General features: G+C 40.0%; 1 protein-coding gene across 6 annotated transcripts in view; it reads left to right on the top strand.

Moving 5' to 3' along the window:
- Positions 1 to 27,083, top strand: part of COBL (cordon-bleu WH2 repeat protein) — a 256,101-nt gene that overhangs the window by 130,547 nt on the left and 98,471 nt on the right. For 5 of the 6 annotated variants that reach the window (XM_033060207.2, XM_033060222.2, XM_033060237.1 and 2 more), the window contains 6 exons: positions 6,245 to 6,451; positions 16,115 to 16,325; positions 16,979 to 17,207; positions 19,596 to 19,640; positions 21,975 to 22,069; positions 25,405 to 25,488. In XM_033060207.2, coding sequence (XP_032916098.1) covers positions 6,245 to 6,451; positions 16,115 to 16,325; positions 16,979 to 17,207; positions 19,596 to 19,640; positions 21,975 to 22,069; positions 25,405 to 25,488 — 871 coding nt within the window. The remainder of the gene's footprint in view (positions 1 to 6,244; positions 6,452 to 16,114; positions 16,326 to 16,978; positions 17,208 to 19,595; positions 19,641 to 21,974; positions 22,070 to 25,404; positions 25,489 to 27,083) is intronic. The other variant, XM_033060229.2, reaches the window with a different exon arrangement.

Genomic DNA, 27,083 nt, shown 5'->3' with positions numbered 1-27,083 from the left:
AGTTTGTGAAAAGTTTGAGATTAGAGAGATGATATTAGGAACTACTTCCATTAAACTGTATCATCTCACGTTGACTTCTGTTTATTTTTCTTTAGCTTCACCCTTGGGCAACCATGATCGCATACTTCCATCCCTGCTTCCTCTTCTACAGATGTATTCATCTGTAGAAGATGTATTCATCTCTTCATTCTAGTTGCTTCTGGTCTTTTTTCTTTCTTTTCTTTTGGCACAGAAACTTTATTTTTAAAGTACATAAAGCTGTAGGGTTTGTCATCAGTAGAATCAAATGGAAGATCAAAAATATAATTAAATAACTTTCATTACTTTGCCAGAAACAAATTATTTTTCTTGTCTGTTTTGGGTGACTTTATCATGCCTGCAAGGAAATAATTTTCATTGTGTCTGTCAGTGTGATTCTGCCTTAAAAATATAATGGTCTTTTACAAGTAATATGAAATTCCAATAAATGTTTGAAAAGAGAAAAGCATAAAATAATTGCATACTATAATACCCATGTAATTCAGAGTAAAGACTGCTAAAACAAAGCAGCAACTTATTTAAAAATTAAAACAGAGAAACCCAATTTTTGCCTCAGCCATATCTGCTGGTAATCTAGTCCATTCCATCTTAGTGTCTGCTGAAGATTTGAGCTCTTTGGAAAGTATAATATTTGTGTAATATTATTACTTTTACCAAAATATTGTAAAATAATACTGGAAACAAGTTACTGCAATAGTAATGCATTTTAGACCTGTAACCTGTATAAGATATTTAAAGTTTTACATTACCAATGTTGCATGTAATTGTAATGAATATTTAGGCTGTGATAGACAAAGTAAACTTGAGAATATTCTTTGATTCTTTTGTTTTGTTATGAATTTAATTGGTTAATTTAAATGTTATAGGTGGCAAAGTGGAATGGAGTTCTAGTTTACACTCTAAGGCTGTCTGGATGAATTTGTGCCTCTTTAGTAGTTATGGGCATTGTCATGCTCTCCTGGCGTCTGTTCTCAGTCTCTCCAAGATTTGTTTGACTTCTGGTTTCCATTTTCAGAATTCTTGAGGTGCCTTTTTCTTGCTGCTGATGTGTTTGTATTTACTTGACATTTGTGTTGTGTTACAATTTTTCTGACCTGCTATTTTCATGCCTACTGTATGATTTTGCTTACAAAGAGGAAACATGGTGTTCTGTTTATTCTGATACAGTTGTTGTCTCTTTCCTAGCCAATGATCTGGGTTTTCTTTGCTTTGCCATAAGCAACAAACAAAGAATAAAAAGGAAGTGTTCTCTGAAAGATATCTCCCTCACAAGTTAATTCACTGGGCATGAATGACTTCTACCCTGCTGTGTCTTGGTGGCTTGGAATATGAGGTGTGTGCCTCAGGGCTGGGCTTCTGACTTTTCTGTGCAAGTTGCCAGGGAAAAGGAACCACATGAGTGAACACACTCATCTGATTTTTTTTTCCTTGCCTGTGTGCACAGATTTACCCCCAAAAAGCTATAGGAGTCCAATCATCTGAAAATCAAGAATGTTTATTCCCATGTTTCCTGGTTTTCACCCAAGGGATCGCTGTGTCTCTATTTGCTCATCACTGAGCACTTGCAATATTGGTTTATTTCTCCTAATTATAAAATGGGGTCTGCACAAGTGTCACAGAAAAAAACCTTTGCACCTGTTATAGCCTTTTTATCAGACTGCAAATTGACTTGACCTGATTGTGCTAGCTTGCCATTACATAAAGAAATTAATGTTTCGCATAATTCTGCTATGATCAGAACTCAGGGATGGCTGAGTTTTTGTTTTGTTTTGGATTGGATTTTTCTTGATTTTGTTGTTGGGTTGGGTTTTTAAGGTTTCTTGGTGGGGTTTTTTTTCACCTTTTAAAAAAATATTCTTCTTTTTTATCCCTGCAGTTTGTGTGTGTGTGTGTGTGTGTTTGTGCTTTTGTTGCTGTTCTTGCTTGTTTAAAACGAATGGTTAGAGAGAGACTTGGTGTAGAAAGGACCAGATTCTACAAACTGATGAATTATGGAGCACTTGCCAAAGTCCTGCTGACATGCATGGAATGAAGTCTGTCCTGTACCTGTTAAGTTGCCTTTGTTTTACAGGGCAGAGATTATTTATTGGGAATGGTGGAAATTGGTAGCATTCTACTGTTTTACTTTCAGTTTTTTCTTTTTGTGTGTGTGTGTGTGTGTGTGTGTGTGTGTGTGTGTTAGACCTTATCTGAAGAAAGGCAATCTCTGCGTAGCTTTACCGTGGGTGTGGAAGTCCCAGGACTGCTGCTGCTCAAAAGATAGATCATGTTTTTCTAGGATGAGATTGTAAAGTCCAGGTTACATCCTGCTGCTTGGTGGTTATATATTAATAAATTGTAGGTCCAAAGGGCTTGCATTACCTGGTCTTGAAGTTCATAATCTGATGAAACTTCTTTTCATTTCGCTTGCATTTCTTCTGTGCTGAGCTACAGAAACACTGATATTATTGTCAATTGCCTTGTTTTTCCTTTTCCATCTTGAGAAACCTGGTGCATTGACTGAGAACAGTGCTGGTAGGTGATTTATATATTCTGCCAAGTCATTTCATGACTATATGCATTTTTTTCCCATTTACAGTTAAGTGAGAATAAATAGTTCAAGCTTCAAGTAAAAGCCACTTTACATTTATGTATTAGAATCAGCTGCTTGTTTTCACTGTCTCTGTCTCAAGGATTGGATGAAAGCATTCATGTAACCATGAGTTAAACCTGATCATAGATCTGAAGTATTCCCACTTGTAATTTTCTGCAGACTAGGAGCAGATACAGCATCTTAACAGGTAGCTCAGTAGTGAGCACAGTGAAAGACGTTTGTGGAGAGAAGATGGCTGTTGAACTAAATTTAGGCTGAATTTATCTTACACTGAAGAATGGTATGCAACTCTTTTATAGTATGTTGCGGGTTATAGCATGGGAAGTACCCTTGCTTCCCATGGTTAAAACAGGCTTTTAAATCACTCACTTCCTTTGTGCATTACTTTAGTGGGGTAACAATAAGGCTTTTATTACGGAGGGCTTTTGTATTGTCCTTTATAATCATTGTTTCTCTGACAGAGGAAGATGAATTCTTTTTCTCACTTACATTCAATAGTATTAGCAGACTCCTAGGCACCTTCTGACTGCAGTTGCTAGAGCCTGTCAGAAAAAGCAGCTGCTCATGTCAGATGCAAGGTAGAGCTAGATCTGTGGATTTCAGTCTGCGATTCATGGATCTACATTCTGCTACAGAGATGTTTCAAAGAGTTGGCTGGAAAATGCAAATCTGTGCCATATATCACTCCACAAATGTGAACTGCAGAGAAATCTGCTTCCACTGAAATAGTTTGAAATCTGTCATTTGGAAAATGTTGAAAACCAGGAATTTCAAGCAGTCACAGTGAAAATATGTAAGTCACTATTGTGGAAAAGTTCGTATGAGGTCACCTGAACTGTTGCTAGGTTAGAGAGACTGCAGTGGGAATGTTTTCCCTTTTGCTTTCTCTGGCGTCTCTGACGGAAACAGACCTCCCCTGTCCTTTCTGCACTAAAGAAAAGGAGGATTGTAGTATCTAAAAGGCTCTGTCTACATAATGCCAAAAAGAAAATGCATTGTTAGATGTTATATGGAGTTAAAGTGAACATCACTGGTCAATGTATGGCTGATGCTTTTGTTGCGTGATGCCTGATTTGCTGACACACTGCACCCACTGCCCTCCTCTCACCTCTGGCCTCAAGCAGTTTTATACAAGGTCGGTAACTGCAGAACTGGCTGAGGAGTACTTAAAAAGGTTTTCAAAATTGATTAAAAAGATAAAAATCACATTCTCATTAAGGTGTCTGACCTGGTTTGTCTGTTCCCATAGTCAGGTTTGTGCTATTGCCAGGAACAGACACCTTGTGTAGCGTATTCCTGATTTACTTCCAACTTCTTCACTAGCTTCCAAACTCAGTTTTTCTTCACTTCTTTCCTGAAGTTTCAAGTGTCCACAGTTTCAGCTGATTTCAGTTTCATGATTATTTTATTACTATTGCTTTATTTCTTCTACCTTCACTGTGAGATCTGGAATTTAAAAGGTAAATCATAATTGCAGCTAGTTCTGCCAGGCTCAGAACACTTTCCTGCTTCTTTTCTTTCTACCCTCTTTGGTACTTTGTCAGGAGCACTGTGTTGGGATTATCTCCCACATTATAGAACAAGCTTCAAAAACAAAAAATAAAAGCTTGTTTTATGAAACAAGTTATACTCTATAGATACTTCTATTAATGCAATTGATAATATGAAGGGCAAGAATGATATGATTTGTAAATTGATTTGATGTACTTAAACTGCATGATTGTAAGGCTGTGTTGCCATGAATCTGGATGTGTACAAAATTCCCATGTCTCTCACCACCTGCTTACAAATAACAACTGTAGCTAAACATAAAGGGATCTGAGCAGATGAATCCAAATTTCTTTTTTTTCCCCTTCAATAGACAAATAAATTAAGAACTTTGTTCATGGAGAGTCAAGGTAGTTAATTACTTGTCAATGCTGAGAACTTATCATCACCTCGACGGGGAGGAGCTGCAAGTTAGTGACTGATGACTTAATGCCTCAGTGCATATAGGATAAAAACTAAATGTTCAAGGAAATTTCTGATGAAAGAGAAATTTCTCTATACTAGTAAATAAGGCAGCAACTCTTCCTGCATATCTGTAGAGAATACTATTTGTTATGTACACAGGGAGGGAAAGGCGGTATCTTCATCACTGCTGATTTAACGCTGCCTTGCTGAGGTCTCACTGAAATGAGCATTTTTAAGAAGGTATAAAGATTTTTTGCAAGTTGAGATGTGTCACAGATATTGGTGGTCAAATGCAAATACTGATTACAAAGTATGGAGGGTTTGGATTGCCTCTTTGGTTGGTTGGTTTGGTTTGGGGTTTTTTTGTTAATGTGATAAAAGTATTACTTTTTTCTTCTGCCAGGAGCTTGCAGTGGTAATCCAAACCCTAGGTTTAGCCTTTTTATCTGTGAGAATAGAGTTATGGCTTATTAAAGAAGAGTTTGATTTGGTGTTTCAGTTCAGTTTTTTATTTTTTCCCCCCTAAACACAGTTTTGCCCTTGGCTGATTTGACCACTAAGCTTTTCCGGCTTTTAAGGGTTAGGGTGCTTATTCTGTATTCTTCCTTTCTGGACCTCAGTTTGTGTGGTTTGCAGAGTAAAAATTGTGTAAAGAATCATAATCTTTTCCTGCACCCTAAAAACAGGCAGATTAAAAAATGCAGGCAGTAGGCTTCCATAATAATTTCTGAGTAAATATTTTACTGCTTTTTCCATCTGTTACACTTAAATCTGACTTAAACTAAGCGTAAATCTAGTCAGAAGAGGTCACTGGAGTATTAATCATCAGAGTTAATCCTCTTAGACATGTGTTTGGTATGAGGCCAGCTATTCAGAAGTTTAACAGCACACATATGTTGCTTATCTGTCTGGCAGCTTGCCAAAGAAGTAAACTTCAAGTCTGTGGTGGGTTTATATCTCTGTAAAGTACGCTGCTTGTTTGGTGCAAGCTTTTCTGTATATCACACATGGTGCATAGCCTTCTACTGAAGAATGAGTTTCTTTCAGGGTGCTTTCAAAGAGCTGTAGTGTTGGTGTTGCATGGTTAGAAGTGATATCATTCACAGTTGACCTTTTCATGGTGCTTCTCTATGAAGTAGGATGAGCCAGATTTAATACTACTAACTTAGAGCAGAGGAAGAGACAATATTTCAAGTAGAGTGAAACCCAAATATAGCTGAATGAAACCTCACCCTGCTTCCACTGCTGCCATTCTGACTTGGAGGAAACATTCATGTACATAAACACAACTCTTTCTTGAGTCAGGTCTGGACTGGACCCAGCATTTCTGTTTCTCACTTCATAGGAGTATCCTTCATACTCGACAGAAAAACGATTGTATCATATCCTAATTATGGAACTGATTCATCCCCTGGGGCATGGAAAGCAAACAGTAGGAGTGAGTGCATCATTAAAAAATTAGTGTATTTTTAGAGAGGAGGTAGAAATAAAAGTGTAACTCCACTGAAAAGGTTAATGATGAAGAAAAAATTACTTGCTTTAAGGGAGCTTTTTTAAACAATCTGAGATTATGGCCAAAAGGACATATATTTCTTAGTAATGTTGTTTGGATTTTCTTGCAAGAAGTTATTTATTGTCTTCTTGCCTTTCTTTCTCAAGGAAAAGAATGAAAGCTCGTGCTCCCCCTCCACCAAATCAACCTTCTGCAGCAAGTAGAAGTCACAGTGAGCACAAGTCACCTGCAGAGACAGCTGTAATTTCTGATCAGAACCTTGTAAGCATGAAGGAGAACATGATAAACAGGCTGGTGGACTTCACAGTCATTTTACCCAGTGGAGTGGAGCAGAAGTGCACAGTGCAAGGAAGGTAAGACTTTGATTACTCCCTCTTTTTGAAACCTTTTGTTTCCTGTGGGATGCTTGCTGATGCTGTCTTTCTGAGTTTATGGGACTTCTCTGTCATGCTTTTCTCTGCATTTTAAGCAGCTGTTGCATCAGAGTCCTGAGAGCCATATATAAAGGACCCTCTCTTCTGGGGCAGGAAGGATTTAGCAGCTATTGTGTCACTGCTTTCCCCATGGATCAGCACGTGTGCGGATCTGTCCCTTTCATGTAGTGTCACTGTGCTTAGGTTGTATCACATCTCATAATCCAGAGTAGGCTCGCTGCAGTGGAAGTAGGTGCTGCTGGCAAACAGTCCTGACAGTATGAGTGCCTGGAGGCACGCCAGGAAACAGGCTGGGAAGATGGATGATTCATGGCATTCAGAGATCCCGCCTTCACAAATGCGCTGCAGTTGTGTAGACAGCAAAGCATCTGCTCATATTTACAAAGCCTTTTATATATCAAAGAAAATCCTATGGAAAGAGACAGGGATTTTCTGTGTTACTTACTGGGTACAATCAAGATCAAATTGTGTTGGAAAGGCAATTTTGAAATAATTCTCTTCACTGTGGGAGCTCTTCTTTATCCTCATTCTTTCTGTGTAAATTGTTTTGAAAGAGGGAGATATTACTTTAGGAAATATTATGGAGAAGTTTCAAAAATATAAACAATATTATGATGAAACCGTAGCAAACAATGTTGTGGTCAAGAATAGTCAAAAAACTGTAGAAAGTGTAACACCACATTCAGAAGGTATGTAGGTGTCTGTTGATAAATCAAATTCTGTGTTTATTTCACATTTGATGTTTTCAGTAATTAGTCTGCATTCCAGCAGAACTACTTTCCAGTCTGATATATTAGTCTGTGTTGACTGTTTCCCTCATAGTGCATTTTGATGGCCAGGGAAGATGTGTAAACTGATGTTTGGTGTCTGAGACTTCTTTCTCCCTGCTACTTTTCTCACAGAAACTAGCATTCCCTTGTCCACTCTCAGGAGATGTGTGCAACTTGTGGGTGTCCACCCCAAAGCCAGAGTGATAGTAAAGTTTTGAAAGGAAAGCAGAGCTTATCAGAGCTCACAGATAAGAAATGTAGTGTTCGAGTTTTTATAAGGAGATTTGAACTTCATGAGAGAAAGAAGAGAACAGGCCTGGTGAGTGGAACAGGACATGAAACTCACTGGCCATTGGATCCCAAAGAAAGGTATTGTTTTGTTGGCAAATGCAAGCCACCTGGGGGCTGCAAGAGGTCAATATTCATGCAGCTTTCTTTATTGAGACATAGATAATTGCCATATGGTTAGAAACTTCTTTTTCCCTCCAAAGTAAGCATTCCAAGAGCACTATAAGAGTGATCTTCTAATGTGACTTTTCGAAAAACATAAAAGGTACAGGAACAAAGAACAGATACGAATGTCCCTGTACGGTAAATATTCTGTGTCTCATACAGGTGTTTGTCATTATGTATCACATACATTGAGACTGTTTTGTTAATTAGAGTCTTTAGTCTGTGTACAAAAACAGCTATGAGATACAATGATACTCGGGGTAAATATTAAATGATGAAGTTACTGGGTCTTTAAAAAGGGCGGGGGGGTTGTTGTTGTTTTTGTTTTTTGTTGTTGGGTTTTTGTTTGTTTTTGTTTTTGTTGGATTTTTTTTTTTAGTTTGAGGCAAGTGTAAGAGCCAGTGCAGGCAATTAATTATTTTACCTGTTCAATTTTTTATGTGTGGTGCTATCCTGGAAGGACATTTCAGAAAATTTTTCTGATGTTTATACTGCTATAATTCTTCAGTATTTTTGTTTCCATAATTAAAACTGTATTCTGCAAAATCTCCTTTACACTACCCTGGGGAAATAGCTTTTCTGTTTCAAAAAAATTTGCAAATCCTAGCCCTGGGCATATTCATAATGAAAAATGATTCTGTAATTTCAGGAAAGCAGTTCACAGTACAATGAATTACAGTAGATTATATTTGAAAATATAAATACTGTAGTTAATTAATATCACTTAAGATTATTACAAATGAACTAAAAGTAAAAATTACGTCTTTCAATTTGTTCATTGTATGTAAGTAAAGCAACATGTTGTAATTTAGCTTTTTTCTTTAGGTAAAAAGTTTCTGTAAATACCAACAAGAAGGCAGAAAATTCTTATTAAATTTTCTTGAAAGACACTTTAAGAAAAAAGTGTGTGCTATTTAAAGATATTTTATTGGAATCTGAAACCTTGAAATTGTTTTATTTATAAAAACTAACTCAAGCTGACAACCTCTCTAGCAGTTTATTGCCGTCTTGTAACACACAATTTGTTTGAGAATTTGTAAATATGTAGTGCAGATGTTAGTACAAAGCTGAGTCCTTAGGGAGTGTGTGCAGCAATAGAATAGTATTAACAGTTTTCTTTTTGGAAGAATTGACCCCTGGGTACTCTACATATAAAACATGTATTCATGAAAAAGTGTTAGCTTACTTTCCCTTGAAAAGGAGGGAAACACTGTTCTGTGTTTGTACTCTGTGTATGTACTGTGTTTGTAATCTGTATGAGCACTAACTGATGTGCTGAAAGGATAGGTAAAGTGCTGGCCACTTGCACATTTTATGCATATAGATCTATAGCACATCCACACAAACTGTTAACAGGTCTGAGAGAGGTGATGGGTAGACATTTAGATAGAAGACAAATGGAAAAGCTCCCAAGTTGCCAGTTTTCGGTTTGTGACTCTCAGAGGTAATAGTTTCAGTGGGTAACCTGTAAATAAAGGGATCATGCATCTCTCTCTAGTTACACTGGGTGGCACTGAGGAGGACTTCCCAATTAACACAGATACAGACTTTAAGTGTCAGCAGCTTGGAACTCATCAGTATTTGAAATGCATTGCAGAAAAATAAGGGTGTTTGAAACTAAGTGAGGTTTGGTTTTGAGCTGTCAACACCAATATGAAGACAAGTAAGCTGGATAGTTGTTGCTCCTGCTGTTAAACATGTTACACCAATTCTCTCATACATATGATGCACAGAGAGCAGGACACTAGAAGAAATAACGAACTAGCTAAAGCTGCAGTCCAATTCTGCAAATAGTGGAGGACAGAATTCAGTACAGAGTATGCATTATATGGAGCATAAAGCTAATGTCATCACAGAAAGAATATTCTCACATATTCTCGGTGACTCCTTATTGTGGGCTTATTGTTGAACATACAGTATAGTGTCTCAGGAAAGACTGAAGGTGTAAAATCAGCCCAGATTGGTAAAACATTAAAGAGGTGTTTTAGAAGAAGATAAACAGAGCACATGGTAAAAGGATTAAAATTAGTTTAACTAAATATTGAATAAAAGTCAGGTCAAAATGACAGTAGTTCAGTGTAGGCTAAGGGAAAAAAAAAAAAGTTGTACTAAAATTTATGTTGGAATAGGCTACTGGAACACCGTCTCCAGGCAAGTTTGAATACTTTCAGGGTGGAGGTTTCTGGATTCCTCTGAACCTCTTTTCCTAGTCTGGAACCATCTTTATGGAGACTATATGTTTACTTGTACCTAAATGGAATTTCCTGTTCAGCACTTGTCTCTTGCTACTTGTTCTCATGCTGTTCACTTGCAAGAAAAGTCTGTAACCCTACAATTCATACTTACAGATAGTAGCAAGGTCTCTTTTCACCTTTCTTGTCCTAAGGCTCAAAAAGCACAGTCCTCTGTCCAGTCTTGTGTGTCATCTTGATGTTCCTTCTGTGGGCTTGCTCAGTTATGGAAAATAAGAGCCCAAATGTACAGGAGCAAACTAAGAAAAACAGAGAACATTTATGAGTGTCTTATTTATCTTACCTCTTCAACTTTTTTGGATACAGCTTGCTACTTAGTGTGTACATTTTTGTTTGTGTAGAAAAAATTGTAATCTTTTAATGGAGTATCTACTGTACTTTGGAGCATGAGAAAATAATGACTAATGGTATTTTCTAGTTTAAATACAAATAGTGAAAGAATTAGCGACTTCGGGTCATCCACCCCCTTTACACTATTATGTTTCTTTTCCAGTCAATTGCTACTGTAGATTCTTAATGCATATTTGAGATTGACCTAAATAAAGAAGATACTTTCCTCCAGTTTGAGATTTTTTAATTTTTTTTTTTTTAATCATGGAATCGCAGAGTAGTTTGGGTTGGAAAATACCTTAAAGACCATCTAGTTCCAATCCCCCTGCCATGATCCAGGGACTTGCTCAGAGCCCCATCTAAACTGGCCTCTCATACTTCTGGGGTGGGGCATGCACAGCTTCTCTGGACCAGTTCCTGTGCTTCACCATCCTCACCTGAAGAATTTCTTCATAATATCTAATCTAAGCCTAATATCTAATCTCAGTTTAAAGCTATTGCCTCTTGTTCTATCACAACATGCTCTCATGAAAAATCCCTTTCCAGCTTTCTTGCATGCCCGTTTAGGTACTAGAAGGCATTTGTACCATGAAAGTAGAAGATAAAAAGAAAGTTGGTTTTGTTTGTTAGAATAAAACTTAACCCTGCACATTTATTTTTAGATGTACGAGACTACATTTTAAAATGGATTTCTCTCTGTGATCCAAGGAGGTTAAGCCAAACCACACCCAAAACATCTCAGTTGTTTTATATTTCCTAAAAACCATAGACCTCTGCTGCATAGAACAATGGGCAGCAAGCAGTCTGCTCAAACTTGATCAGAACTCCATCGCGATAAGTATTGCTGACAAAGTAGCTATTCTTTGCTGCCCAGAATTTGCATTAATTTCAAACAGCTTAGTAAAAGAATATCAAACAGAGCCAAAGTACTCTCCTTTACTAAGAATAGTCATATGGACCTTCTTATCTAAGTCTTGTGTTCACTCTTCAGTTTTGTTTCTGTGCTCTAGTATTTGCTTGTCAGTCATTAACCTCACGTATCTATTACGTAGTGCTTGGTCGCTTGCCAAAAATTTCAGCAACATCTTACTTAAAAAAGTAAGGTGTTTCTTAGCTGAGTAGTTGGAAAGGCAAGACAGATTTAAATTCATTTCAGATTTAGATTTAAGAGCTGCCTGAATTTCAAAATAGAGTATACTCTGTACCAGATATCCAAACAGGTTAAAAGAAAGTGGAGATCTGTGTAGAATGAGATAGAACCAAAAGAAGGATTGACTCTTTGCATCTTCCAAGAGCCATATTCAGCTAGGAAGGTTAGGAAGAAAAATTGGTCTAGATTAGTAGATTAACATTGTCTGGCTATGTTTAGTGACTCTCTTCTGTGTGTACCATATACAGTAATTTCACGACCATAAGGCACACCGGACTATAAGGCGCACCCCCCCGGATTTGGCAAAATTTGCAACATTGTAGATCATATAAGGCGCACCGGACTATAAGGCGCACTTTTTTTTTGCAGTGAGGCCCCGCCCCCAGCTCACCCCGTGCAGTTGCTGGCCGAGGCCCCGCCTCAACCCGGCAGCCATTGGCCCCCGGGCCTGCCTCCACCCAGTAGGGGCGGTGCCGCAAGCCACTGGGCCACCCTGGACCCGGCAGCCATGGGCCCCCGGGACTGCCTGGACCCAGGAGTGGGGGTGCCACCGGCCCCCTAGCCCGCATTCACGCGGCAGCCGTGGGCTCCCAGGACTGCCTGGACCCAGGAGTGGGGGTGCCGCGGGCCCCCTAGCCCGCCTTCATCCGGCAGCCGTGGGCCCCTGGGACTGCCTGGACCCAGGAGTGGGGGTGCCGCCAGCCCCCTAGCTCGCCTTCATTCAGCAGCCGTGGGCTCCTGGGTCTGCCTGGACCCAGGAGCGGGGGTACCGCGGGCTCCCTAGCCCGCCTTCATCCGGCAGCCGTGGGCTCCCGGGACTGCCTGGACCCAGGAGCGGGGGTGCCGCGGGGCCCCTAGCCCGCATTCATCCGGCAGCTGTGGGCTCCCGGGACTGCTTCCACCCGGGAAGGGGGGTGCCGCGGCCCCCCTAGCCCACATTCACCTGGCAGCCATGGGCTCCCGGGACTGCCTGGACCCGGGAAGGGGTGTACCGCGGCCCCCCTAGCCCACATTCACACAGCAGCCATGGCTCCCCGGGACTGCCTGGACCCAGGAGCAGGGGTACCGCCGGCCCCCTAGCCCGCCTTCATCTGGCAGCCATGGGCTCCCGGGACTGCCTGGACCCAGGAGCGGGGGTACTGCGGGCTCCCTAGCCTGCATTCACGCGGCAGCCATGAGCCCCCAGGACTGCCTGGACCCAGGAGCGGGGGTGCCGCGGCCCCCCTAGCCCACATTCACTTGGCAGCCATGGGCTCCTGGGACTGCTTCCACCCGGGAATGGGGGTGCCGCGGCCCCCCTAGCCCGCATTCACCCGGCAGCCATGGGGCCCCAGGACTGCCTGGACCGGAGAGGGGCGGTGCCTGGGGACTCCCTGGCCCGCCTCCACCCGGCAGGGGCAGTGCCGCGGGCCTCCGGGCCCGCCCCCAGCCGGCTGCTGTGGCACTTCCGGCTCCCCCCACGGCTCTCAGCTCACACTTCCGGTTTGGCAAATTTCACCGCTTTGTACATTAGATAAGGCACACCGGACTATAAGGTGCACTTCCGGGTTTGAGGGAAAATTTTAGTCAAAAGGGTGCGCCTTATAGTCGTGAAATTACTGTACATGGAATTACTTAAAATAAAACTCTCATTTAAAATCAAGCTGAACTGTATTATGGTTTAGAAGGATTTTTTTTCAAGCTGGTGCCATTGAAATCTGACATAAGAATAACTTCATTGCAAGGATTCCCAGCTCTCTTACTTCACTTGCAACACAAGAATTCTGAACTTTGTGGAATTCTCCTTTCCTCCTTTTTTCCTTTTCTCCTTTTCCTCTTCTCTTTTTTTTCTTTACACTTCAGAAGTTTTGTGAAAAGTTTTCCCCAAATTTACATTTTTTAAAGAGCATATGATTTGCTTTGAAGCTTTTTCAAAAGCTTCAACTATACTTTCAAATGGTACAGATGAAGGCTGGCGATGCTTTTCATGGAACAATTGTGTATTCTGAGCATGGCACAGGCTGGGATGTTGCAGATTTCCTTAAGTGTTGTGTTTAATGACTGTTCTTAATCAGCAATAAGGTGAAACCTCAGATTTGGCTGGATTTTTGAATCATCCATTATCCACACAGATTTGTTCAAGTTGCATGATTGTCACTTATTATTATTATTAAGTCACTTATTTTCTCTGGTGTGGGTTTTCTCTGAGATGGCTGATGGCTGATGGGTTCTGATCTTGTTATAGTTGTGGTTCTGTTGCTGCTGAATATATTTTATAATTTCGTTGGTATATATGTGAAATTGCAAATTGTTATTTTGTTGAACTGTCCTCTCTTTACAAATATCTTTTTCAAGAGGCAAGGTAACTTTCCAAATTTGAATAAATTATCACATTATTATGCTCTACAAAAATATGTTACTATTCCACTTTAAATATAAATGTAATGCACATAGGACACCATGTATTATGGCTCTGCCAGGTTATTACTTTTCTCTGAAACAATAGTCAGAAGGCTGAGGCAAAGCAAACACATGCAAATTTTAGTTTAAAAGAAATATGTCTGTAAACAGACAAGTTGAGATCTGTATCAGGAGAACTGATAAGTACTTTTAAAAGTGTGCACTGCTGCACAGTTTAATGAATATTCATGTAAATACTGGTGTAGGTGGGATTCTCCTGTAGTTTGGACTTAGTAGCTGTAAATGTCTATTGGTTTGTGGTGTGTAGCATATAAATTGAACATGGTCGTGAAACACAGATGTTTTAAACTTGGGGACAAGTGTCAGACTGAGTCATGAAATGAGCTGATGCAGTTTTGATTTGGATGCTACACATGGGTGCTATTTGTGCTCTCTATGTTAGCAGTTGCTACAGTTCTCTCCTCTGAAGCCTCCTTACCATACATATTAATGACATCTCTTTTCCTTATTTGGTCTTCAGTTATCATCTTCTGAGTTCTTCCCTTTTTAGTTAGATCACGTTATTTCAAATTTTCCACACTTGCCGCTTTTCCAGCTCACATTGGAAAACTGTAACTCAGTTAAACTTGAAAAAGGTTACTGTAAAGAAGGTCCTTCCTCTTCTCTTGCTTGAGAAGAGCTGTCACCTACCAGGTAATAAGGAATCACTGTAGTTTTCCATTTGTTGTTTCCATTAGCCCTCCAGTGTTCTTCACCAACTTCTTGAGCAGTTGTTGGTCAACAACATACCTATAGAAAGAAGATTGGTGGCCTTCCACAGAGTAGTTTCCCAGATACCAACACCTTGCAGTTTAAAGGGTAATTCTTGAGTTACACATGTAATGGTGCTGGCTAATAACCTGCGGAGGATTTTATTTTCTTTGAATTTGCTTGCATTTTGAATCTACATACTGTTTTTCTAGTTTAAACATTAAAAAGAGTGCCAGTTGTTGTGACAAAATTGCTGACTGTGCATTTATTTTCACTTCTACTAGAAGAAAAATTTCCCACTGTATGACAGGCTCCAGCTACAACTGGTAAATTTTTTTTTTAGCTTACGTTGTTTTATTGGTGACAGACAGATTTATGAAACCAAAACTTTTTAGGAAAATGACCAATTTTAATAAAGCTATTTTCTCTGATTCTGTATGGAATTTTTGAAGGGAAGGCTGGGAAAATAAAAGAATCCTACTGTGGTAGAGGAGAATTGCTGGAGTAGAGGAGAATTGCGGGAGTATGGGGGAGCACAATTCATATCTGCTGTATTAGGCAGTATCAAGCTCCTGTGAATATTGAGTTCTTGACATAGACTGGAGTACCTCTATGCAGAGGCATGAAATGAGAGGGACAGTTGCTGACTCTTTTAAAACCTCATGTTTTAACAATTATACTGCAGTAGAAGTTGCTGATGATGAGGACACTCACAACCAGAAGGTTTTGTACAGGGTTAAATTCACCAAAATAAATATGGACAGGATCTATTGTACAGGAAAATATTACTGGTGTCAAATAGATGTGGAGAACTCAAAGTTGTAAACTGGAAAAATAAGCCTTATCTACCATTTGTCCCAGATTTAAGTACTTCATTTTTGTACTTAATTTTGGGTTATGAGATTGTTCAAATCTAGATGGAGTATACCAGACTGTGAGTTCATAATTTGTTTATAGCTTGTCTTCACATTAAAGAACAGGATTTGAACTGGAACATTTAATGTATGGATTTAGTACATTATGGCCCTCAGTTGGTCAGAACATGGTGCTAATAACGTCAAGGTTGGGGGTTCAATCCCCATATGGGCCATTCACTAAAGAGTTGGACTTGTTGGATCTTTGTGAGTCACTTCCAACTCAGAATATTTTGTGGTCTGGAAGTAAGTAAGATGCACTTTGTCTCCTCTTGGCTTATGTTTGTTAGTGCTATGATTGGCACTGCTGTCTACTTGATACTGAATAGTTAGTTGTGCACTCATGAACAGACACTGAAGTGTGAATATATTTAATTCGTATCATTTTATCTGATGTGTTTAACATTTCAAAGCACTAGCACCATTCCCTCCCAAAGGTGGTTAACTAGTGGCACATCCACAGCTTGTCTTGTTGTCTTTTATCCCCTCATCTTAAAACTGAGGTAAATTTTCTGGCAATGTTTTTTTTTCTTACGCTAACGGTGAATTCTTCTTCCTTGTAGTAAAGCTGTGATGGATGTACTCGTTGATTTATGCAGCCAGTATCACTTAAATCCATCCCAACATAGTCTTGAACTAAAGTCTTCGGGAACTCAACAAGTTCTGAGTTACAAGCCAAACACTTTGATAGGAGCACTGGATGTACAGACAGTACTTCTGAAAGAGAAGATTCCTGAAGAGAAGGCAAAGCGACCTCTGCCAAGGGTCCCTGAGGTCAGTACTCTGTAGGGCTAAAATGATGCCATCATCCCATTCCTGTGATTTCAGTTCTTCCAATCTTGCCATTTTTAAACCAGATGGGAAATGCTTGGGATGGACTATAACCTGCTTCACTAGTCTAACTGTTTGGCATGTATATTGGCAGACGCTAGTCTAGACATTTAGACAAAATGGTATGTTACATGTGGTTGGATAGATAGAAATCTGAAGTTTGAGGCAATTGCAATGGCTGAAATGAGTGTTGTGAGGTTGTGTGGAGATAGTGTTTTGGTGGTATTTTGTGTACCATCTTCACTGAAGATATGGGAGAAGGCTGATCATTAATGAATGTATTTCACAGTACAGTGAAGATTGAGAAGTAGTTATTTTCCAAATGTTTGCTGAATTTGTTTTGTAGTGGGACTTGTAAACATTTGCATTACGTCTGCCTCGGATTTCTTTTCCTTCTTCTCATGTTCTTGTGAATGTCTCCTTAGTGGAAAGGGAGGTCTGAGATTTTATTCTTTCAAACAGTTTTGGTTTTTTTTCAAAGTGGGATAAATTTGCCTAAGAATAGGCAAGACAATATGGAAATCCCCAGTGCTTTTCTCAATGTAAGAGGACCTATCATCACAGAAGGGAGACTGAGAGTTTGTTTGTTTCTGCAGAAATCTGTGAGGCTGGTAGTGAACTACCTGAAGACACAGAAGGCTGTGGTTCGAGTTAGTCCGGAGGTGCCTCTCCACAACATCATCCCAGCTATTTGTGAGAAGTGTGAAGTCAGTCAAGAACACATTGTTCTTCTGCGGGATGGCATAACTGGGGAAGAGCTGGAGCTTACCAAGTCCTTGGAGGAGCTAGGGATAAAGGAGCTGTACGCCTGGGACAGAAAAAAAGGTGAGCCAAGTCTGAAAGCGGTCACTGCAGGGTTATATGGTGTGACAACAACTGTTGCATTTTGGGTTATGTAAGTGGCTAAAAGAATACAGCAATAAAGTTTCTTCCTGTAATGGAGAATAAAGAAGCTCTTTATGTAAAGAAACACCAAACTAATATAGAACAGTTCATGAAGCGAGACCCAGACACAACTGCATTGGTGTGGGGAAGACAACACCTCTTGAAAACATGCTTTTATCAAAATATCACATCTCTCACACCTCCAGCAGTTGTTTAATCATTGTTATAATTTCTTGTCCTTGAGCAGCCTGAGAACAAGGCTGCTTTCTTGGTTCTCAGCAGTGTCCTAATGACAACCAATATTATGGGCAATTAAAAGCGTTTGTGCTGCCATTCTTTTGGGGTCCAGCTGAAACAGCAGAGTGAGAGCTCAGTCCGGAGAGCAGCATGGGTTTGTTCAGTGAGCTGTGCCCAGAGCAGCAGCCAGGTCAGCAATGTGCCCAGCTGTCCTTGGTTGATCTTGGGCCATGTGCCAGGCTGGGCTGGACTCTGGCAGGGTGCAGGTTGGCCTAGGGCAGGGCAAAAGGAGGAGCTTCGCTATATCCCAGAGCTGCTGTCGGTAGAGGTGCGTGTAATACAAGGGGCCTCGTCCGGGCAGAGTCTGTCACCTACCTGTGCTGTGGGTTGGAGAGAAGGAAAGAAGAGACATGCCATAGTCATGGCAGCTGTGAAAGCTGAGAGGCAGAGGCGACAGACCAGGGCTTATGAGAAACAGACTGAACAGGATCAGAGACGGTTTCTCCAAAGAGCAGAGTTATTGACGGTCTAGTGAAGAGGACTAAGAGGTATTTGTATTTAAAATTTTGTTCTCATGCTTACCTATCCTCACTTTCTGTTCTCATAGACAAAATTGTAGTAGCAGCTACTCAGAGTTGAGTTTTATCAGCTTGATTATGTATTCACTCTATGATGTGCTTTAAAATATACCTGCTTTACAAATGCACATTGCCAAGCACTACTTTGAGGTCAGAAAGTGATATTCATTAAAATTATCTCCTGAAGTTTTTCTGAATCGCTATCTCTTCCAGCTCAGTAAATGTCCTTATTTATTGTTTAGATAACGTCATTCTTGTAGGTGCTGAGCTCTAGGCTTATTTTTTATTTATAAAATTATTTATTTATGTTGACATTCTGTCTCCTCTTTCCAACTCTTTGATAAGTGACAGTTCTACCTCCGTGCGAGTCAAATTTCAGTGAGTTTAGACTTCTAAGTAAACTAAATAGCTCCTTTTCTTTTGAATTGCTGGGATGTTCCAAAAAGAGGCTGAAAACATGTCATAACTCAATTGCATGTTTGTTTTTTTCAAGACATGTTTACTGTAATTAAGCTAACCATTTTGGAGTAACATATTGAATATGGAGTGTATTCAACAGGATTCATTCCCTGAACATACTTCAGGGACAACTTAGAGAGTAATTATCATAAGCCTTCAGTAAAGTCTTTCCTTTCAAATGAAAGTGGTGGTGCAGTGCTGGTCCTCGAATTTAGTTGTAGCATATGCAGTCAAAACCAAGACCTTACTACAGGCCTGGGGTTATAGCAGCAAATTATCACAGAATATATTGAGTTGAAAGGACCCATGAAGATCTACACATCATAGTGTTCTGCTCTCTACATCAGCTTTTTTTTTTTTATATTCTATTATTTTTTAACTTTTCAGTATTCCTTTCCTTTCATTATGATAAAATCCCCCTGATCCTGAGCATAATTCAGGATCTTTTATGCTTTCCTCTTACTTTGCACCATGGTGTCTGAGAAACCAGTAAATGCACATAAAATTTGCAAGAATGTTTCCTTTATTTCAGCAAATTTATTCTTCAGTGTTCTCATTTGTAATCTCCAAGAGGAATAAACCCATTGGTTTCAGTAGCACTTGATCTGTGACTTATGCATTAAGTGGGTATCTGTTTACTTAACAGAAAATATATTTTTTAAACACATTCTCGCTAACAAGCAAGGTATCACAGATGCTGAAAGCCATAGGCTGTGCTTGTAAGAGCAGATTCTAGAAAAACTTTTCACTCTTCCCTTGCCTGAAACAGAAAACACCGAGAGCTGAAGGATTATTAAAAGAGAAACTCTGCTGCCACCTACTTACTTAATTCTATTTAGCAGTTGAAGCAGCTTCGTGAATGAATCAGGAATTAATATAAATGTAGCTAAACTGCCTCAGTAGGAGCTCTGCATATGTGTTGTCAGTCAACATTTTTTCTGTAATGCTTAGGAAAAAATGATACTAGGACTAATTAATGAATATTGTGCTTTACTGGGCTATATTCGAACTTTAATGTGTTTTCTCTTATCCTTTCATTGCCTGACTTTTCCAGTTCCTCCAACAAAAACTCAGTCTGAACCTTCTCTGAACTATAGAGGTACTGTACAATGCTGCTGAGGGGAAGCTTCACTCTGCATTTAACTCTTTCATTTCACTCTGTGTTTAATGTGGGTTTGGTAGATAGATCTTTAAGAATGTTGAATAAAATACCATAGAAAAACAAGCTATTTTTGATCTGTTTTGTCTTTCCAAAGTGTTACTTACATGTCTTGTGCTTCTGCTAAGAACAAACACATTCTGTGCTTCTGTCTCTTCAGTAATAACTATTAAAACACCAGCAAGTCACAAATGCTGCTATTTAACTGTTTTGTGGTGTGGTGTCTCTCTATAGATTACATGCCTGTTCAGTTTACCTAAATTGTGATTAGGTAAATTTCAGAATTACTATAATTCTGAGGTCTCTTGGGTTCCAAATTTTTTTTATAGCAAAGGCAGAAATTGTTTATGTCTGTGAGGTCTTTCACTGATTTTAATTTACATGCAGCAAAGCAGTTTAATATCAGATGTATACAAACACATTGGGTAACTGAATAGATGGTGGCTTCTGAATTGTTATAGTAGTTTGGATTGGATTAGATTATGTTGGTGCTTCTGCTTCCAGTAAAATAGAAAATGCGTATATTTAGTATGTCCTTTTCCCTAATGAGTCTGTTTTAATACATTGCTTAAAGTAATTATCCTCGAGAAAGGTACGGTTGATTTCTAATGAGCTTTATTTCTTCGCATTACTAGTACACACAACCTAACCAAAGTAAAACTGGGTAACTTATTTAAATTTTTATGAAGAAAGTCAACCTCCAATAGGTGACAGCCGCTGAGCAAATCTTAGCTCATGGCCTCTTAGCTTCACAAATGGCAGCATTATTCCCCCAAATCCTCTGTCATTACTTGCTGTGACTTCCTCTCACATGGAGATCAATACTAGATGAAATATCTATTGCATTTATTTAAGAAAAAGCTATACAGATTAATAAAGGCTCATTATTTTGATATTATATGCCTTACTTAAATGCTAATTTATTTGGATTACACAATGTTCAGTGACAGTGTTGATGATCAACTGCTATGTTAGCCTTTCCACAGCCTTGTTTATAGTTGAAGACTGTGCAAGGAAAGGAGTGATAATGCATATCTAGTCACAGCTCAGCCCCAAGCAAGAAACCAGCATAGGTAGTGCTAAGTGTTTAAGAAAGCATTAATTCATTACTGTATTTGTTTGCAGTGCAGTTACAGCCTTTCTTAAGGATAGTTTCTCCCCGTTGTCCTTTGTGTTCACTGTATATGTTTGACATCTTCTGACACATGAGATTGTATGCAAAAGTGATCTGTGTGAAAAGCACTTTGTATGTTAGGCAAATAAGTTTACAAGTGTTCTGGGATGAGGTTTTTTGGTAAAGTAAACCTGTATTTTGTGTCAACAAGTAAGTAATTTTGAATTTGAGTTTTAATTGTTATTAAGTAAATATTTACAAGAGAAAGTACTTATTTTGTCTGTAACCTAAACATTTTGAATGATGGTGGAATAATCTGATGTGCTTGGAATTGGGAGGAAAGATTTACAGCATTATGCAGAGTCCATTTAAAAAAGTGAGAGGCTTCATTGTCTGTGTATTAAATGGACAATGTTTCTTCCTGTAATGCATGAGTGTGTCATTTTGCTCATCCATCTTGTGGATGAGAAACTGAAGGGGGAAATTGAAGAGATACTAAATGGAGAACTTATATAATGTCTTAAGCAGGTTCAAGGAAGACACATATGAGCTTTTGCTGCCTGAAATACCTATAAACTCCTCTCTTTCCCACCTGAAGCACCAAGATAAAGAAAGATGACCACAACCAGCTAGTTTAAGTTCTAAGGAGAGACCTGTTTCCAAGGGGAAGGTCTTTTCCCTCTCTATAGAGCTTTATCCAAATTACACATTGAGAATCTCTTGTTTAAGTTCACAGTATTAAGTTCACAGACCTATGAATTGTTAAAGATACTCACCAGTACATCTTTTTTTAGGTATTTGGGGGTTTTCAGTTTTAAGGTACTCTATGAGATTTAAATGATGTATCTAACAAGCATTTCTGAAGTCAAAAGCAATTTGCTCATGTTTTGCCTTTTAATAAGGGTTACTGGATTGTGATTGAAAACCTAGTGCACTTTATTAAATTAATCCATTTGTCTTCATTAGATTTTGAAATATTCTCAGAACAAATGAAAATTTGATGACAAAGTAAGTGCAGGATCTGGTTGTTACTTAGATAATCCAGTCCATAGCATCTTCAGCTCATTAAATTCCAGCATTAATCCAGGATATTTTAAAGTACTCATCTTGTGAATCTTTATTTCAAAAATGTAACAACTATTCCATTAAAATAATTTCAGAACCAAATCGAAAGGCTTCAGTAAGCAGTGATGCAATAGAGAAAGAAAAGACAAGACTTTTGGGATTGTTTAATGCTGATAGAAGAAGCAGCAAGGTAAGTGTTCAGCAGTGTACTGCTCACTAAAGAGAATTTATTTCTTTCCAGATCTGTTATGTTTGTGGGTGGTGACATTTGTTTGGCCTGCCTTCCTTTTCCTTCCAGAGAGTAATCTGTAAACACAGGCATAAACTATGTGCAATCAGTGCAGCCTGATGGAGATACCACCTGCTCATTGAAGGAGTCAATCATGTTCTCCATTTACTTTTTCTTTACTTTTTTTCAATGCTGTGAGTTCAGTAGGTGTTAAAAAAGGGCAGTAGTTTCAAGCAATCTATGTCTGCTTATTAGTAGTACTCACATTATAAAATGCGTTTATGAAAGGACTGATGGAATAGAGAACAATTTAATTATCAAGTAGATGTGTCTTATGACCTCTTCTGCACATGGGTGATAATCTCTTTAAAAGCATTTATACCTCTCAGAAGCTCTGTGCAGTCACGCCATTGCCATCTCCAAGTCTGTAAAGCTGATGAATCAGGTATAGAAGAAATAACTTCCAATACTGAAATCTGAAGGATCAGTATCTACTGGGTTGCATGTTAGCCTCTTTAAATTTTGTTTCTATTCTTGAATGGAAAAAAAATAGGAAAGAAATTTTGTAGAAATTAATTCCCTTGAGATGCATTAATGAAGACTATTTCATTTGTCACAGGAATAAAATAAGATCTTTCTGACTTAAGAACATAGAAAAAATAGTGGGCTTTTAACTTCATACTTTTTGCATTCTTTACTAAATTTATTAGTGTTAAATGATTTTGGACGTAAAATGTTTAATACTCTAGGATGTCAGAGAAAAGAGGGTATTTTCTTTTTTCTAATTTAAACACTCCAAGGCTTTTAGAGTGGAATTACAAAATATGTACCTGATTAACTGGCAGAAAGAAGCATTTGCTTGTTAATGGATTGGTGTTTTACTTATCCAGTCTTCTCAGTCAAATTCTCAAAACTGTGAAGGCTTTTCAAAATCTCTCATAATTGTCTGCCTTTTTGTTCATGATCAAATTTGTAGTATTTTTGGTAAGGAATAGATTCCTTTATAGACATTGTGAATTACTGTGTTGGAAAACTTTAATTCTGTCATAGATACTAAACTATTCTTAATATGTTGTAAGGGACACATGGGAACTATTTTATCAGATAAGAAGTCGGTCATTTTCAGAGTGTTTTTCCACTAAGTGTAAGAAAATACTTCCTGTTTAGAAGAAAAAAACCTATAACTGGAGCAATAATACTGTATGTGCTCAGAAGAATCAAGTAAACAAGGGAGCTCAGCCTGAGCCTCTAGAGCACGCTGTAGGGCCGTAATTCCTCTGGAAGAACCAAACACATTACAGCATGCAGTTTCTGCATCTTACTTTGTCCTCTCTTTCTGTTTTACTGAACTCAGGTGTCAAATATGTTGTTGCAGTTCTAACTCCTGAAGTAGATCAGTTTTCACTTTTAAAGTATTAATTCTTACAGCCTTAGCAAAAAAGTTGCTATGAAACATCCTAATTCAGTGGTTACTGCAGTGGGTTTCTCACAGGAGAGTTGGAAATGTGTTCAAAGATTGAAAGCTTCTTTCTTTTTTTTCTGTTCTCTTTTTCTTACCTGTTAATCAAAGCAAAGGAGGTGATACCCTGATTTTTTTAAAACACAAATTTCTAAAAATGCTGAGGATATTGAGGGTGAATTAAATTCAAAATAGTATTTTACCTGTGAAAAAGTAGGAACTGTACAAACAAGTAGGAGAAACAGTTTATAAATCTGAGGAAAAGGTCTAAGTCTTTCTTGCTGATAGTTCTGACAAGTTAATTGATTTTCCTTGGTCATTTCTTTATTGAACACTTACTTTCAAATGGCAGTTACTCTAGGCACAGAAACCAAATCAGTCATTTTGTTTAGTCAAGCAAAGAAGGCACTGTTGCCTTCACAAACCTCTGGGAATTTAAAACGCAATAGATGAAAAATTACTGAAAACTGAAGAATAGCACAGCACACAGGAGCAAGCAGGTGTTAACTAGGCACAATATATATTAGTTGCTATTGTGAAGGTTTTCTAACCAAAACTGCAGTGACACTGCTGAACAGACTTAGCAGGATGAGGTCAAATTAATAAAGTTCTTTTAATAAAGGATTTGGTAGGTTTATGAAGGGATTAAAGGATGGGATGCCTTGTGATTTCAGGGAACTGGAATCAAAACCCCAGGGTGCTTAAACTATGCTCTTTGTGGCTTTTTTCACATTTTTACTCCCCACAAAAGGCTTAAGTTAGTTCTGTGTACTGTTTGTTTGTTTTGCATTATGATGCACAGTGGTGAGGTGTGTGTGTATGCAATCACGTATAGTCACTATTATAGAACCATTTGATAGGAAGAATTGTTCAAAGTCCTGCACAGTAGTAGGGCTGCAAACTTGCATTTGCAAGGAGATGACAATTTCTTTTGCAAGGGAAGAAGAGTGTTAGCCTGTGTTGCAAGCTGTCCTGGATCAGATGTCACTGCACACTACAGGCCTATGCTCAGATTTCCATGCCCACGCACATGCTTTCTTTCTCAGCTGGCTCACTGAGAGCAGTAATTGTGGTACGACAATACACCAGATCTAACTTTTCTAAAATAAACTTTCCATTATATTGAAAACACTGTGACAGAGAATGAAAGCAAAGTCTTAGTCTCATGGCTGGTACAAATTTGTTAAAAGTATTTCTTTGGTTAACTTTGTACTGGCAGGCTTAATGCCAGATCAGGTATCATCTTGTTCTCTCCATTCTAATTTTAAGCTGGATCAGTTACCCTCTGTTTTCCTGCAGCTGGCATAAGAAACATAAAGGTGGCATGAACTGCATTTCTTTTTGATGTTAAATGTAGTCATTTGCCTGAGGCTAAATCCAGATCAAATTGGCACTGCTAAACAGTCCAGTGGAGCAGAGGTGCTATGCAGACAATCATGGGATCTAGGCTTAAGTAAAGAATGTGCTAGCACAGAAACAGTTCCTTCATGGAGAAATGGCAAAGAAGGTGCTCCCTGCTTGTTCCATTGTGTCTGTGGATATAGCAGAGACCAGCAGTATGGTCCCTGATATTACAGGAGTTAGGTACTCCCTATTTTTATCCTTGCCTAAGAGTTTTGTCTTTGTATTCTCAAATCTTTTTGCTGATGGCTTTCTTAGCTCCTTGCCTACATCAGAGAATTTTGCAGAGTGCTTCAGAGTTTCTCAGGAATCAGGTCCAGCACTACTGAGGTAGTTTGTCTTGGTTCCATGATGGGGTTTGGTATTGTGCTCTGGCATGTTTTTGCAGTTTTGTTTCCTTTGCTACTGCTGTGTAGGACACTTGTTTGTGTTGCAGACAGAAGAATACTTGGGGATGAACAGAGATTGTGGTGAGGAGGATGTTTTTAGTTCTGCTTCTACAAGTGAAGGAAGCTTGGATGTAAGTACTAACACAGCTTGTAGATGCTATTGCATTCTTGTTAGATCCTGCAGTTTGATTTAACCAGAAACCATGGCTGTTCCTGATGCTTAGCCAAGTAGAGATAGAAATAGCTTATGCTTTAACAGGCTTTGTTATGTGAGTGCACAGTTTGCATAGCTTCATGAAGTTAAAATGTAATGCATTGTCTTCAAATAAAACTTGCTAGCTGCACTATGAATAAAGTTTCTTTCAATGTTAAATTCTAAGCAGTTGTGAGAAAGAAGAACATAGGTGTTGTGACATGCAGTGAACAGTCCTGCATGATGCAAGAGAATCTTTGCCTTACCAACACTATTAAAGGGGGCTTTTCTTACAGAACCGCACCTTTCCTTTTCATCCCTCTATCTGACTTCTGCAGCATGGCAGCGTTCTATTTGTTTCATGAGGTCCTTGGGGGTGAAGAGTAAACGCTGGAAAAAACAGATAGGGTTTTTCTTAAGTACCTCAGTAGGGTTTGGGGTACTAAAATCCTGTGAACCACATTTAGAAACATTTTAAGAGACTGATTGCCTACCAATTTATGAGGAACTAAACAGGATGGTATCAGATTAGGAAGTGTGAATCCTAAATACAGTAATTTCACGAATACAAGCCGCACCAATTTGACTAAGATTTTACTCCTAAACCGGAAATGCGGCTAATAATCAGGAGCGGCTAATACAACCTCAGAAGTGCCTGCCAGAGTGCTGAGCCGAGCAGCTGCAAAGTCGGCATTTTGCGATTGTTACAAATCGCTACTTTGTTGCACTGCGGGTGGAGCCTGGCTCCCTGTAGGCAGCACGGGGGGCGGGGAGAGAGGCGGGAGAGCTCTCTTTCCTCCTCTGCCACAGCCCAGGGGAGAGACGGGGGGGGGGGGGGCCCGGCGCCGCCATTGCCGCAGCCCGGGGAGGAGAGGGGGGACCCGGGCCGCCCCTACCGCGGCCCGGGGTGGGGGGGGAAGCCCGCGCCGCCATTGCTGCGGCCCGGGGAGGGGGGGGAAGCGCGCACCGCCATTGCTGCGGCCCGGGGAGGGGGGGGAAGCGCGCGCCGCCATTGCTGTGGCCCGGGGAGGGGGGGGAAGCGCGCGCCGCCATTGCTGTGGCCCGGGGAGCCGACGGGAGCCCCGCGCAGCCATTGCCGCGGCTCGGGGAGCCGACGGGGTGCTTTGTCCCTGCCCGCCGCCGCCGCGGCAGGAGCGGGGAAACTCTGTCCCTGCCCGCCGCCGGCGCCACGGGCGCGGGAAAGCTCCGTCCCCGCCCGCCGCCGCTGCCGTAGGAGCAGGGGAAGCTCCGTCCCTGCCTGCCACCGCGGGGCAGCGCCAACCCGGGGTGACCGAGCCCAGGGGCAGCGGCGGCCGGCCCCGAGCGGCAGCACCGGGTTGGGCCACCTGGCCCCGTCAGCGGCCCCTAGCGGGCCGAGCCTGCACAGCCTTAGCTCAGCCAGTAAACCCCGCCCTCCCGCAGTTCTGTTACTAATTGCACGCGGGTCCTCGCTGCGAACGACAAAGCGGCTTATATTCGGGTGCGGCTTATCTATGGACAAAAACCGAAATATTTGCCAACACCCAGAGATGC

The sequence above is a fragment of the Catharus ustulatus genome, chromosome 1, assembly GCF_009819885.2.
Source record: "Catharus ustulatus isolate bCatUst1 chromosome 1, bCatUst1.pri.v2, whole genome shotgun sequence".
Classification (NCBI taxonomy): Eukaryota; Metazoa; Chordata; class Aves; order Passeriformes; family Turdidae; genus Catharus; species Catharus ustulatus.
The sequence above is the reverse complement of the archived record's forward strand: the minus strand, read 5'-3'. Positions and strand labels throughout refer to the sequence as shown.